Source organism: Euphorbia lathyris, chromosome 5 (genome assembly GCF_963576675.1).
Source record: "Euphorbia lathyris chromosome 5, ddEupLath1.1, whole genome shotgun sequence".
Classification (NCBI taxonomy): domain Eukaryota; kingdom Viridiplantae; phylum Streptophyta; class Magnoliopsida; order Malpighiales; family Euphorbiaceae; genus Euphorbia; species Euphorbia lathyris.
The window spans coordinates 29,201,240-29,217,589 of record NC_088914.1 but is presented as its reverse complement, the minus strand read 5'-3'; the positions used below and the strand labels follow the sequence as shown (position 1 = coordinate 29,217,589).

Below are 16,350 nucleotides of genomic sequence, written 5' to 3'. Positions count from 1 at the left end.
ATTTATTACGAAACATATACGTCCAAGCCGAGTCTTTGAAGAGCGTGCTTGGACGGGCCAGTGGGCTTTTGAACATGTCTACCAGCTACCTAAAAATGTCCACCAGTCGAAAGCTAGCACATTTTCTCCAAGGAATCTAAAATAAATATCTACGCTAACTACCGATTTTACTCTTGCCTCCCAATAAATAGAATGTGGTTTCATAGTCAAAAGACGTACACACATCAATTGCAATTTACTCTCAATTGTTTAATGTTGTTATCCTTAACTCTAAGGTGTCGTTTGGTTCGCGGAATGGAATAAAATGGAATAGAATGATTATTCCAAAGGAATAGAATAGCAAAGAAAGAAATAGAAATTTCTTTAGGAATAACTATCCTATATTTGATTGGTGGAATAATATAGAATAGAATAGATAAATTTTTTATTCAAAAGACAACATTATCCTCAAAATGTAATATTTTATTTCTTTTAAAATTTTAATTATTACTATAAACTATTCAAATATTTAAATATATTATTCTACAAAATATATACAAAAAGAAAAAAGGGAAACATGAAAGACGGAAAAAACATGAAAAACGGAAAAACAATAAAGAGATGAAAAACGGAAAATTTTAAAAAAGCGAAAAACGTGAAAAAAAGCGAAAAACACCAAAACGTGAAAAAACACAAAAATGTGAAAAATGCGTTTATTACATTTTTTTTTATATATTTTCATGTTTTTTTGCATTTTTTTTACATTTTTACATTTTTACGTTTTTCCTGTTTTGCAAGTTTTCTTATTTTACGTGTTTGTTCACATTTTCATTTTTCGCGTTTTGTCACATTTTTGTGCTATTCACGTAATTTTATTTTTTCGTTTTTTCCTTTTTCTTTTTTCCGCATTTTTGTATTTTTAGCATTTTGTTACTTTTTCGTGTTATTCACGTTTTTTCATGTTTTTTTTTGTATTTTTTCACGTTTTCGTGTTTTTTACGTTTTTGTGTTTTGTTTGCGTTTTTCGCATTTTCATGTTTATCGCGTTTTTCACGTATTGTCATGTTTTTGTGTTTTAGCATTTTTTGTGTTTTTGTATTTTTTCACATTTTTGTGTTTTTCGTATTTTTCACGTTTTCGTACATTTCGTGTTTTGTCACTTTTTCGCATTATTTATGTTTTGTGTTTTTTTTTGTGTATTTGTTTTTTTTCGCATTTGTTCAAGTTTTCATGTTTTTCACGTTTTTTTTTTTGCATATTCTCGTGTTTGTGACGTTTTTACGTTTGTTCAAGTTTTCATGTTTTTCATGTTTTTCACGTTTTCCGTGTTTCATATTTTTACATTTTTTTAACGTTGTCCTTATTTTTCCTTTTTTCACGCTTTTTTATAATATAAATTATGGATTCGCCAAAATATATAGGGTTTGAGAAATTGGCTAGAGAGAAATTAATGATTTAATGGAGGGTAATTTTGTAAATTACAAGAACACGATATTAGGAATAGGCTATTCATTGGATAAATTGAAAAATAACTATTCCATGAAAACAAGGAATAGAGATTTCATGGAATAGTTATTCCATCATAAACCTTGAACCAAAGGTGAGTATAGCTATTCTTTAGGAATAGCTATTCTATTCCCCTTCTATTCTGCGAACCAAACGAACCCTAATAACTTAAGCATCAGAATGGAGTCGTTAGTTACCGGCATCGTCTTGATCATTTTTCTATCTTACTTCAAGCACAAAAGAAGTTCTCAACCGCGTCAGCACAATATTTATAGATTCAATCAAATCAGTAACACACTACGAATTCTGAATTTTTTGTCAGCACCTATAGTTACCGGACATTTCTGAGTTCGGTAAGATTATCCAAGATTGCTGGAATCTACTAAAGTCTAGACCGGATTTCTATATGCCTTTTGTTCTAAGGTTAACGAACAGAGTTGCGCATGTCATTGCCCGCCAAGCTCTTTCCAGTGCTATATGTTTCGTTTTTACTTGGTTAGAGAGTGATTCATGTGAGGATTCTATTCTTTCTTTGTTTCTAAAAAACAATAAATTAGTACTTTAAAATTTTATTAAATAAACTTTTAAGTTAAACTTGGATTCTTCGGTGCAGATAATGACAGGAAAATGTTCAGTTACCAATTCAGTCCTTAAACTTCACATTGTTTGACAATTTTCCTTTACGGTACATTGTTTGACAAATTATTCATATGACATGTTTTCTGAGTTGTACAATTAATTTACCCCAAAATAAACTTCACTTATCAATTTAACTTGACATTCATTACAAAGTTAATTTAATATGTCAATATGTAACAACCATTAATTATATATACTTATATTTGTCACTATTAAACTAATTTGATCAAATTTATGAGAAATTCATCCTGTCATCCAAGTTAACCCTTAAATTGTTACATTATATGCCAATTGGTAAAAAAAACATTTTCAAAAGGCAAACTATATTGGATAATATTAACATGAGAAAAGAGAGAGAGTAAAAAAAAATGGAAAGAGGAAAAGTAAAACACAAAGTGATAGATTAGAATGAAAGAATGCGTGAGGTAGGCCTTTTTCAGCCATATATAAATTGACAAAGCTAATTAACAGTATTTTCAACTGCAATTCAAAACAATATGAAGATTAAAAAGAAACACTATGCTTAACATCAACAAAGAAAGCCACACAAATTAAATAAAAAACAGAACTTACTCCGCTTAAACCATTCGGAGCCCCCTAAAGTTGCCAACTTAGAGGCCAACCCATTAGCAACTCAAACTCCCTGAAAGTGACATAAAGCAACTTATGCCACTTTCAGAGAATTGGAGTAGCTAATGAGTTGTCCCTGAAGTTCAGGGGACAAAGTGACTGGACAACTTTAGGAGCTCCGTATGATTTAGGCCAAATTTACTCCAAAGAAGTTACTCTACGCAAAGAGAGACTTCCAAGTATTTACAAGTTCCATACACCTCTCAATAACTTCCAACATCATTTTCTACCCCATGGAAAGCAGCACATCTGGCAAAATCACCAATGCAAATCATAAGATTATCTTCAATCACAGTTAAAGCTTTCAAAACAGCGTAAATGTTTGAAGTATATTCTAAATGTGTCAAAAATGAAGTAGAAGAGCCAAAATGACAAATTCTACCAACTGCAGGAGCTTAGTGATAGCATACCTTAGAGCTTTTGCCGGGGGAATGCCTACGACCACCGGGATATGATGACTCGGACGACATGCCAGGTACTTTTCCTGCCCCGATTTGTCTTTCCTCCCTCACTTTGTTGAAAATATGAGTATAACCATCGGCAGATGAAGGGTTGTTCTCATCCCACTCACCGAATTTTGGAACAGCAGCACCCTTATCTGGCTGCCATACCACAAACAGACAGGAAACTATGTCATTTGAAGGATCGAGATAACGAAATAAAGAGGTTTATTGAATCAAAAAAATTCATGTCGGGTCAACTTCTAATGCTAAACACACATCATTTTCGACTAATTGGATAAGAAATGCCAAGTTGAATAACCAAATTGATACCAGAAGTCATTCTGGAAAAAATTGACCCCCGGCCAAAGACCCTTTGGTCAAAATGATAAAAAGTTCATACTATCAGAGCAACACATGCAATGGAACAAATGATCAGATAAAAGATAACTGAAAAAAGTAAAAACATTTATCATAAGAGAGACATTTACACTTTCATCGCCTTTTGGTTTCAACCGGGATCTTCCAGGAGTACCATGGCTGCTTTCGTATGAACCTTTTCCTCCTTCCCAAGATGGAGAGGGCGCCCCACCAGTGCCCCTCCCCGAGATTCTGGCCTTTGTATGGAGTGGTGACTGTTCTATGCTGTTATCAGAACCAATGCTTTGAACACCTTGTCTCCCAGTTCTTTTCTGGGCTTCACCATAGCCAACTCCACGGCCTGCATACCGCGGAGGCACCGATTCAGTGCCACCTCTTCGGTTCATATTCTCATGTCGTGCTGGAGAGTCAGCAAACTGTCTAAGGTCACCGTCTTCCCTGCTCCTTTGACGCTCATGTGCTGTTTTAGCAGCTTTCCTCCCTGTTTGTTCGTCTGAGACAGGCCTGCCTCCAGAACGAGGAGCTTGACCTGAATCTGAACCATCAGAGACTAAATCAGGATTCTCCTCAGGATCATTTGGATTGATCATCTTACCGCCTCGGCCCTTCCGAGCCTTTTCAAAATAGGCTGTGTAAGGAACATTCTCTTCACCATCCCAGTTGCCAAACTTTGGCACACTTGAACGTTGCTGCCACAATAACAAGAGGTAAATATACACCATGGCACAATTCAAAAAGACAACAAATTTTCCATTCATAAAATCAAGACAGCTTATCTATAGGACCCTTTAGTGATATTCATTACGTAAAAGGATGTCATTATGTGAGGTATGCAAATGGGAATAATTTCAGGATCCAAAAACTCTCTGTCAATTCGAATAATCATGACAACCATACTATTCCTAGAATGTAGGAAATGAGGAAATATACAACAATGATTAAGTACCGTCGTATTCAGTTTGTGCTAACGATTTAAAGCCCATTGCTTTGCAAGAATTCAACTTCAAACAAGGAAGACAAAACAAAGAGGAAAGCATGATTAAACTTAACTGTGTCATGTTTTCACAGAAAATGGTGAATGCATTAATTGATGTTTGATGTATATCACAACTACAAAAGTATATTTGAACCAAGATAATACAATAAATAAATATATAGATCAATTTGTACATGCGCCTTTAGACATCTCATGTCTGTGTTTCTATAATGCATATTGGAGCTGATGAAAATTCCATGCATATATTGAGCTGATATTTTTTTCTCCCATGTCAATTGAAAAGATTCACAGGGAAGGAAGAAGAAGAAAGTGCTGACAAGGAGAAGCAACATGCAATTTAAGAACTAGACAAGAGAAGAAGAAATCAATAATTTCCATATGCAATCAATGTGAAAGTACTAATTATCTACTCCGCTCGGGTACAAAGTTAGGGCTATTAACTATTAACTAGAGTTGCATGAACATAACCAAAGTGAGAAATTCATATGTAATATAGGACATTTGGGAAATTGGGGGTTGAGTCAGAGAACTAGCCTCATCTGCAAAACAAGAATGCTAATGCACTACACAGTATGGGTAGTCTATTCAATTACCGAGAGATAAGTGATCCATGAATGCTATATACCCATTTCAGGAGTAGCAAATGAGACAAAAATGGATAATATCCGCCTATATGGATTCTGGTTCATTATTCTCTCTTCCTCTACTTGCACTTAAGCATGCTTAATCAATCATTTCATCCAACATGCTGGTCCACGTGTACATTTAAATTCTAGCTAATTTCTTCTTGCCGTTTTTCGTATTTTGCTGATTGTTGTCGTTTCGTAACCTAGTACTAGTACACATTCTTTGCATCAGACTAGTTTTTCTAATTTGATTTAGGTGAATCAAAAGCACACACTCAAAATTATTACAAAGAAGAGAAGCTATTGCTCCCAACTCCCTTCCCTTAGTGAGATAGGAAATAAGTACAAGCAAATTAACAATGTCTGGAAAAAAAAAAAAAAAAAAACAGGGGAAAAGGAACTTGTTCAAGTGATCTGAAACTTCAAATCAACCTTTGAGTACATCTCCTAGCATTCTTTGTTATAGTTTTGTACCTTTTGCTCAGACCAAATGAATATTCATCCTTCTTTAGAAGTTAACAGCATAATTCTTATCTTCTTAAGACATACAAGAATCTTTTTGAGAAGATTTCAAACAATACATACGGGAAAGAAAGTAACTCTTCGAATATCCATAGACCGAGCCATTTTAAAGATTCATATGTATAATTCTAAAACAGATTAACATGACATGGGATAAGAAAGAAACAGTGTGTACAGAAGGCTAACTGTTTCCATTGGACAAAACAGCACGCAAGCGTAAAATTTGAAGTAGTTACCAAAAATATTGCCTGACAACAAGAAGGGGAGGGCTTATCTTATGAAAATGACTAAATGGACTGTTGTGAACACACAGTTGAAAGACTTGACACTGCTAAAAAATGGGAAATGACAAAATCGAAAGACAACTACACAAATCACAAAAAACTAAGACACTCTTACAATTTAAAGATTACCAAGAGAGGGTCATTGCATAAGGATCAGTTACCATGAAATAATAGTGAAACTCACGTTTACTGGAGTATTTCTGATTAGCTGATTAATGAAACATAAGAGCAACTGAATTATCCATACTTCCTCAACTAAAGTTCAAAAATAAGAAAGCAATTGAGCAAGCAGTAACCCAAAGTTCCAATAATGTAACCATCATTCTGTTTTAAAACTAAGATTCATTCAATAAATAAAACGTAAAGGTAATTTCAGGTTAACCTTTTATGTTCAACGCCGAGCCCTTTCGCCAGACAAAAAGTCTCATTGAATTGATAAATTCTCTGTCATCCTAAACGCATTGAGAGGACAAAAAGTCTCATTCTTTAGTGGAACACTTTTATGGATTCTCGTTTTTCCTTTCGTTTTAACATTTTTTAGAGAAACACTCTTGTTTATAATTTGAATTATGACAATATAAAATCCAAAAGGCACAAAAAACAAAAACATGCTACTTGTGTTAAAAGAGACATGTGACAAGTTGTCATGCTACTTGCTTTGTACAAGAGCATGTTACAATACAAGCTTGGGATGAGTTAGATTGTATTAATAATAAGCAATAAACACAAACATTTTGTATCCAAGCACCAAAGAGATTTAATGCTCGTGAACATCAAATTTCCTAATTCCATTTCAGCAAAAATTAGAAACAGCCAGCATAATAAAAGTGTACACCGAGATTAAATAGAAAGAAAATTGAAATGCTGAATTAGATAATCCCAATGCCTAAAAGCATAGAACTTTAACCCCTCATAGACAACTATAAAGAAAGAACAAAGTAAGGCACGTTCAGTTTTTCTGGCACAAATCTTCAAAATAAGATTTCTGAAACAAGGAACTGAGCCTGAAGCCGGAAGAACAGCCAGGTATCAAATTTCAACTCTAGTTGGTCTTATCCAACAAGGTTTCAACAGGAATTTCAACTTGAAAATTATGCAAACCATTTATCTAATCAATCAACAAGCAATATCTCTAGTCTAAAACCTTAGTCCAAAGAAGAAAGAACAGATAAGCAACCCATTACAGTAAATCCAAGATGATGTAAAAGACAATATAAGTAGTGCATTTCATTAATTAGCCATCTAAATCTTTCTAGAATAGGAATGTTATCCAGCAAAGCAAGCACTTGAGTTGGCAACTAGAGTCACCAACCATTTGCTACTGATGTTGATATTCACCTAATTACAATAAAATCATTTTCTCAATTTATATCTCACACTATATCTGTCCCCTAAATAGTAATCCATCAAGCAAACAAAACCAAACTCTGACACGCAAACTGCCAAGATCCTTGTTTTCTTCCACAGCCATAAGAAGAATCATCAATTTTTTTAATTTTCCACACTGAATTCAATTATAATCCACATAATTCAGATTCATAAAACCCAATTCAAGAACACAAAAGCTAAAACAAAAGCACCAAACATAGCCAATCAAAGCAACACAAAATCACAAAGATTAGAAATGCTAACTTAATCTTGGGTCCTTAAAAACCAAAGCGGACATTTCAATTTCCCTTCTGCAGACTACTAACCAAGAACAATTGGAAAATAAAGGGGTTAAAAAAACTTACTGTCATTTCTCTCCCACCAAGACAATAAGGGGAAAAACCCGGAAACCAAAGAAAGAAGAATCCTTGAAGCAAAAAGACTGAATTTTTTTTTGTCTGACAAAAGAAGTTGAAAGCTCCAAATGCGTTGTCTGAGAAAAGAAGCTGAAAGGTGGAGTATTTATATATAACCCTTGAAGGACCTAGCAAGCAGAACACGGAGAGAGAAGAAGAAGAGAATTATAGAGAGGGAGAGAGGAAGATGAAAGAGTCTAGAGAGAGTTATAGAGGGAGAATCTGAATGAGCGTGTTTAGAGAGAGAGGTTTATCAACCATTGACGGGAGCCACCGGTAAAGTTTGACCATTCTATTTCTCTTTCTTGTTCCGTCATTCTCTCTCGCTGTAAAAAGGAAAAGTCTTCTTGAGTTTCTTCCCATTTTTTAGTGTGTGTGTCAAAGAGAAGACAGCGTAGGTATGTCTCCGTATATACGATATTCATTCTTCTTTTCTTTGTCATGTTTCTAATTTTTCCCTTTTGCCAGACTCTCTAATTATTGCTTCCACACCAACTTCTGCTTCACTTACTTTACTCATCTAATTAATAATACCTTCATCACAACTTGGTTTTATTATCTACTTATTAACTCCACTAACTATGAGTGTGTGTAACACTTATATACTCCATATATATGATAATCAAACAATTGGGTGTTGCGTCTCATTTGAATTCGATCTTCGTTATCGTTGTTGGAGTTTCTATAAGTGGAACGATATATAAGCTTTTCATAAACCTCTTTGGTTGGCTTGGATGACGTAAGTAGCCAATTGGATGATCTTGCTTGGTAACAAAGCGCCGAAATCAAGTTGATGAATAAGATTAGAGCATTGTGATCACCTTAAAAGGTAATGATAGAGTGTGGACATCAAATGTCTTATAAGAGCATGTAGTGTTGGAAGGAACACATGAGTGTGGGGTAGTTGGTGATGTGCGTGATTTAACCTGAAAAGTCAGCTTTTTGCAACGGTAATATTTATAAGAATAATAATAATAAGAAAGTAAAATTGAAAAGCATTAATTCATCAAACATTTTTGTTTGGAAAGAAAATTCATCAAACATATATATTAATAAAGACACTAATACATTAATATTTGGATCTTTCAACAAGGGATAGAGTTTGCTTAAAAAAACGAAAATATTCAATATAAATGGCTATATTTTTTTAATCAACATAAACCTCTCTGATTGGCACCTCAATTTTAGTTCGATTCTCGTTGTTGTTGAAGTTCCTATGATTGTAGCGATATGTAAACCTCACATAAACCCCTACGATTAGCTTGTATGGGGCAAGTAGCCCAATTGAACGAACTTGATTGGTAACAAAGCGTGGAGATCAAGTCGACGGATAAGATTGGAGCATGGTGATCACAACAAAGGACAATCATGGAGCGTAGACATCAAATGCCTTGTAGGAGCGCGGAGAGTTGAAAAGAACACATAAATATAGGTTCGTTGGTGATGCATGTGATTTAGATTGAAAAGTCTGCCTTTTGCAACAGTAATATTCATGAGAATCACAGTAAAAAATAAAAAGTCAAATTGATGAGCATTAATTCATCAAATAGATATATTAACAAAGATACTAATAATACATTAATATTTAGGTCTCTTAATAACGGATATGTTTTGCTTCAGGAAAAACAACAACGGATATATTTAGAGCAAACGGCTATATTTTTTATATCAACGATATATTTGCACTATATATATATATAACAGTAACAAACAAAATCAATTCAACAACATTTTCTTAAAACCAAAAGTAACGAAAGTAACTCTTACAAAAATTACTCTTACAAAAATCAATTGATCAAATATTTCTCACGGTAATATTCTCTCACAATTTTTTAGCAATGATAAAATTACACGCAATCCGATTACACAACACGAAATCAACATGTAATTTAGTGTTTACTTTAACTTAGTAAGTTATGTGCCATACAAAAATTCCTCGCCTTAGGAAAGTTCTGCATAATTGTTTAGATGTAAACAATATCCACTTTAGCATTTATTAAGTTCAACCTACTAAATTTCATAATAAATTTTAGCTTGTGTGAGAGAATAATCATAAATGCTCTCTCTTTTATACTATAAATAACAATTATTTTCTTACCATTTTTACACATTCACATTTTTCTTTCCTTTTACTGTCTTTTTTTATATAATTTCTGCTCTTTAAATTAGCTCTTTTAGAGAAACAATGTAATTTGGAAATTGTTTTAATTTATTACTTTTGAAACTTTTTTCTTTGTTACATTCTCTTATTTCAAGTTTTATGGGTCCTTTCTTTTTATTATTATGTTTGTTCTTTTTTATTATTATTACATGAATTCTTGCAGATAGTTTTATTGGAATTAAGAAGAAGAAAAATACTTAGGTCTTCACATTAGACTGGAATAGAAAGAATGATGACTTCTAATTAAGTATTTAAATGTAAACAATGTTAACTCTAGCATTTATTAAGTTCAATCTACTAAATTTTATAACAAACTTTAGCTTATGCGAAATGATAATCACAAATAATTTCTCTTTTATACTATAAATAACAATTCTTACTTATCATTTTTATACATTCATCTTTTTCTTTCCTTTTGTTATCCCTTTTTTATAATTATGCTCTTTAAATCAGTTCTTTTGGTGAAACAAGGTTATTTGAAGATTGTTTTAATTTATCTATTTTAGAATGGTTTTGTATATTACATTCTCTTATTTCAAGTTTTATAGGTGCCTTATTTTTTATTTATTTTTTTATTCTTATTATTATTTTGTTATTAAAGTATTATTTTCTATGTTTGCATATATTCTTTATTCCGTTAAATATGGATTCTGTGTTAGCGAACATCCTGTTTCGTTTATGCAAAGGGCCTCATACAAAGAAATAGTCAATGATTTTATGATTGACCCTTATCATACTACTTTTACATGTTCTAGCCAACATGGAATTGTGGTTGGTCGTCACTTTGTTGGCCACAACAACAGCAATTGTGGGAAGACTCTGCATTGGAAGCACTTCAATTTTTAAAGGTCGTTTATGATTTTTGAGATTATCAATTTCAACTACAAAGAATTAACTAAGTTAAAGGCCTTTCTTTTGGCGAAACAAGATAATTTGGAGATTGTTTTAATTGATATCTTTTGGAACTGTTTTCTTTGTTATATTTCCCTTATTTCAAGTTTTATAGGTCCTTTATTTTTTATTTTTTTTATTCTTATTATTATTTTGTTATTAACATATTATGTTTTATGTTTACAGATGTCATTTGTTCCGTTAAATATGGATTATGTGTTAGCAGACATCCTATTTCGCCTATGCATAAGGCCTTATACAAAAAAAAAAAGTCAATGATTCCAATATCGTACTACTTTTACATGTCATGACACATATGAACGTCAGTTTGTTGGTCACAACAGCAACAATTATGGGCAGACTATTTCTAATGCTGCATTGGAAGCACTTCAATTTCTGAAAGTCGTTTATCATTTTGGGATTATCAATTTTCAACTATAAAGAATTAACTAAGTTAAAAGCCCTTCAGAATGTGCTTAATATGCCTACAGTGCAAGACATGTCACCAAATTCTGAGGTTACACAAAATGTTGTTGTTCTAATAATGAAAAGAACAATGACTTTTATGACAAACTCTTATGATAAACTTGAAGGCAAATATGAACGTTGGAGAACCATGTATTTTTCATTGAAGTAAAAGCATATTCAGCTAGTAAATAACAACAAACGGTTTCACAAATCGCAAGGCTAAATTAATCAAATAAATGTGAAGTGACCTTCTTTCTTATTTATTAATTTTAATCATCTATTTAGTAAATGCTATGTACATTAAATATTTTAAAATTTTAACCAATTAAGGTTGGATTAAGTGGTTAAGGGCTTCAAGTCGTTTGAGCTAGATCTCGAGTTCAAGTCCTAGCGTACGCAGAAAACTTTAATTGAAAGAGGATCCATCTAAAGGTGAGATCGGATAAACTATTAAAAAATATTTTAAATTTTATAAATTTCTTTTCCTATTATGTATTAATAAAATAATTAGACTCTTAGTATAAATTTCTATATCATATCAGTTTTCTATATCATTAAATAATTAAACATGAAACTTTATTCTTGGTTTTACCGTTAAATTGTGTGCTAATTATATCATCTATTGGATGAGTTTTTTTTTGTGTGTGAAAACCACCGTTGACGAATGCTTTATTCCAGCACTTTTTGCGGACTCCACTGTATTCTTTTTGTCTATGTGATGGTTTACGTCATGCTAGCAAGTTCTTGTCAGCATCAATGGATGATGAATGAACCTTAAAAAATTAATGTAAAATGTAATAGGATTTATTGTGCATTTAGTTGTACTGAAGATATGATAGGGTCTATTGAATCTGTAATTGTACTAAACATTATAGTATTTAATAATATGTGGTTTAAAATTTCATTTTCATCTCTTATATTCTTTTTTTTATATATATTATTTGAAACCAACACCATAAAAAAGGAGGTGCATTCGTTACTAGGCTTTTTTTTTATATATATATATATAATAAATCACCTTACATTAATTAAGAAATATCTAAATTGATACAAAGAGAAAGAAAAGGAGGACAACCATCCACTAGGATTTGAGGAGAAGGTAAACTAAGACCCCATCTAGCAAGTTCGTGAGCAGCAGAGTTGTGAGCTCGACCTTTAAAGATAAAACTCGAGACAATGAAAGAGATGGCTACCTCACGAATATTTATCGTCAGTAGACTTACATATGAAATAAAATAATAAATTCTACTATCAAATCAAGACCATGTACCACTCATACATTTAAGTCTTATATATTAAATATTACATCCCACTTACCTAACTTCACTTATACTTTTAAGAAGTGATTTCATGAGTTTGGAAAAAAAAAAAAAAAAAAAAAAAGTCTAGATTTTAACATGAAATAATGGCAGAAATTACTTTTTGTAGTTGTTAAAAATATATTAATAATGTAAATTAGACTTATACTCATTGAACTTCCCTCTTATTAATGCTTATTAATGTTATGATCATAGACTTAAAGAGGGATATATCATTTTGTTTTTCAAAACAAAAAAAGTTATCCAAATTTAATTTTTACTAGTATTATAGCATCTTATTAAAATAAATGAAAATTCACAACAAGTTCATCTAAATCGAGTGTTAGAATGAAACTTGAGTTTCCAACTAATGATAGTGAATATTCAAGCACAATAGAATTTAAATGTATTGGTACTGCGGAAGAAATCATTCCTTCATCTCCCAAAAAAAAAAAATGCAAGTCTGAAATAATTGCATGAACTATTATATTAAATTGTTGTTATCATTTCAACTAAACTTTTATATTTCGTATGAATAATTAAGATAATTGTTTTATGCTTTTAAAAGTTTATTAAGTACATGAATAAAGGTAAATTGCAGTCCTCACTAATGACATTATCAATATTTGTCAACAGACTTCATTCTATTGGTGGATCATATTGGATGAGTATCACGTTTTTGAAACAGTAAAGTTTTTGTCTGAAAGAATTGGACATGTTCACGGGTTTAGATACATGTCTGGTCCGTGTCTTTTGGGCCGGGCGGACACAAAAATATTATCTCTAGGTTCAGATCTGTTAAAGTCCGTCTACATTTTGGACGAGTTTGAGATTTATAAAAAAAAATATTGATTAATAAATTTACATATTTATATACTAATATTTATTTTTAAGTACATATTTTATTTTTTATTAGTAAAAATTATACAGATACATTTTGGAGGACTTATATGGGTTGGCTTGAGATTTGATATTTGAGCCCAAGCCCGTCTAAATTAACAGTGGGTTGGACAAAACCTAGGATGAACATTTTTAGATAAAAGCTCGTCAGATCCGGCCCGAGCCATGTTCAGCCCAATCCATGAACATATTTAAAAAGAATAAACAATTTATTAAACTAGCATTTTATTACCCCGTCGTGTTATCTTATCTTAATTTACATTTGTAATAACTTTGTTTTTCAATGGGTTAAATGCACCATTGGTCATTAAACTTACATGGTTATCTCAAAATGGTCACTCAACTTCAATTTGTCTCAATAAAATCACTCAATTTTGAGTTTTGTCTCAATTAGGTCACTATGACGATTTCAGTAATTAAAAAACATCAGAATGATGACATAAGTGATACGTCAATATGAAACAACTCATATTTCTAACTGAAATGACACATGACATCCACATATCCGCCACCTGGCTATCACGTGTCGATTATTTTTATGAAAAAAAACTAAAATTTAGTTTTTTTTTCATAAAAATATGCGACATGTGGCTGTTACATTTCGTTTCTGTCATAGATTTGAGTTAACTCATGTTAATGTGTCACTCATGTCATTATTTCGTTGCGTTTTTACCACTAAAATCGACGGAGTGACCTAATTGAAACAAAACTCAATGTTAAGTGATTTTATTGAGACAAATTGAAATTAAGTGATCATTTTGAGACAACTATGTAAGTTTAGAAACCAATAATGTATTTAACCCGTTTTTCAATATAGTAATAAACATATATTGTTTTGGTTTTACGGATCTAATATTAAAAAATTAAATGGCCTAAGAGCGAAGCGATGGTTTTATCCCTCGTGTCAAAAATTTCAGATTTCAAATTAAACTAAACAAAAATAATGAAGTAATTAAGTAGTAGGAATTTTGATTCTTAAAATAATGAGGATATGAGGATACTTGTTGGCTCCTTTTTTAACTGTTTGAGTTTGTTTGATATTGTGATGACAACGTGCAGAGCATGAAAATGGAGTGGAAATAGCAAAGATTGAGAAGTTTAGTTTGTCCGTTAGATATTAAAGTTAAGTAACGGTGTGACTGTGAATGGCGGCTGACCATCTTAATATTGAGTGGTCAATACTATTTTCTTAAATTTGTCTCGTTCTGTTGAAACATTTCTTCTGGCTCACCTTTCCCTTTCTTTATTTATGTTTCCCCCAAATTAAATTAATAACTCTATCTACAATAACTCTCAAATCATTCGAGCTTAGTTAGATCAAAATTTTGATCAAAACTCCGTTAAAATGGCTCGATTTGAACATGGAATTGGCTCGAGAAATTAACAACTCGAGTTATAGCTTTTTAAAACTCGATCAAAAGTCTTTTTTTTTTTTTTTTTTTTGATAAAAACAAGGATCAAAAGTTTATTTATGAATATGTTTGATTATTTTTAATAATTATATTACATTAATTTTTCTTTTATAGAAACGCTTAAATTTTTAATAGATAAACAAGTAAAATTCTACTGTAATATTCATTTAAAACTTTAGATTTTTGATCATGTAATATTCATTTAAAACTTTAGATCTTTGATAAATCTGAAAATTAAGAATTCAAAGTTAAAATATAAAATCTAAAGATTAATATGGTTATCCCTTTCTAAACTCGCTCTCTCTATTTTGTTATTCACATCATTAGTATTAGCATTTACTATCTATACGCGACTACATCGATAATAAAGTAATCTGCAATTTATGATTGTGTATTCTCTAGCCACTAGTAATAGCTACTATTTTTGGAGTTCCAACATTACATAATTTTTTTTTAATTTTTGAAGCTCGTGTGAAGTTTTTTTTTTTTATATCTTATGACACTATTATATGTATATATGATTAATTTGGTTAACGCTTGAGACCTTAACAAGCCAATATCAAGCCTATCCAAGCTCGGTCTCAGTTCGGCTCGAGACCTTAACAAGCCAATATCAAGCCTATCCAAATTCGGTCTCAGTTCGACTTGTTAATTTATCCTCATGTCTCTAACTATAACACCCTAATTTTTTAAAGTTATTAGTTGGGATCAGTTATAAATTTAGTCTTATAGTAATGGAGAAAGAGTGAATTTAGTTTTCACGCATAAAATAATATAATTTTTATGTCCAACGTTTACCAAAGAGTGCAACTTTAAATTTCATTAAAAGAATGTGACTTTTTTCCTCAAAAAAAAAAAAAAAAGAATGTGAATTTTTTTTCATTAACAGAAGATGTTTAAGTTCAAACCTTATGATGTGTGTGGAATGTTAGAGGTTGTAGACTGGTCAACACACATGTAAAAAAACCAATCTTTTGTTAATGAGATTTGAAATTACACTATTCAGTAATTAAGATTAAAATACATTAAAAAGATACTTTCTTTGAATGAAAATGAGAAAATACTAAGCAAGAATGTCTTGCTATTGATGAGGAGTGTAGGTTTTTTTTATCCTTTTCAACCGTAACCAGTCGCCAATTACTATCGCCAAAATCGTACATCCCATGGATGCCATATCAGAACAAATCGCAAGGATTACACTCGACGTGGAAAATACCATGAGCATGATTATGCAAACCGACGAGACTAAGGGTCAGGGACGCCAACAATCGTGGAGTCTTCTCAGTCGATTCTTAACTAACAAACATATTAAAATTCCAATTATGAAGAATAACATGGTGGAGATATGGAGACCGTTAAAGGGGTTGTTTTATCAAGGTATTAGGTCCGAAACTGTTCCATTTTGACTTCTATCATCCATTGAACATGATAA

The 16,350-nt window shown here is 31.7% G+C and overlaps 1 protein-coding gene across 1 annotated transcript; it reads right to left on the bottom strand.

The window, feature by feature from the left end:
* Window positions 1-2,508: 2,508 nt before the first annotated feature.
* On the bottom strand, window positions 2,509-8,142 carry LOC136228935 (RPM1-interacting protein 4). The gene is made up of 4 exons (XM_066017440.1): window positions 7,738-8,142; window positions 3,686-4,264; window positions 3,165-3,356; window positions 2,509-3,003 (listed from the first exon to the last, which is right to left on the bottom strand). The coding sequence occupies exons 1-4, from the start codon at window positions 7,741-7,743 to the stop codon at window positions 2,974-2,976; spliced, it is 807 nt and encodes a 268-aa protein (XP_065873512.1). The 5' UTR covers window positions 7,744-8,142; the 3' UTR covers window positions 2,509-2,973.
* Between the last annotated feature and the right edge of the window lie 8,208 nt (window positions 8,143-16,350).

Bases quoted from the DNA above. Each gene is read 5' to 3' on its own strand.
- LOC136228935 (XM_066017440.1), bottom strand. The intron at 3,357-3,685 runs GTAAATGTCTCT...GTGGTATGGCAG, and splicing joins AACCAAAAGGCGATGAAAGT to CCAGATAAGGGTGCTGCTGT. The intron at 3,004-3,164 runs GTATGCTATCAC...TGATTTTGCCAG, and splicing joins CCCCCGGCAAAAGCTCTAAG to ATGTGCTGCTTTCCATGGGG.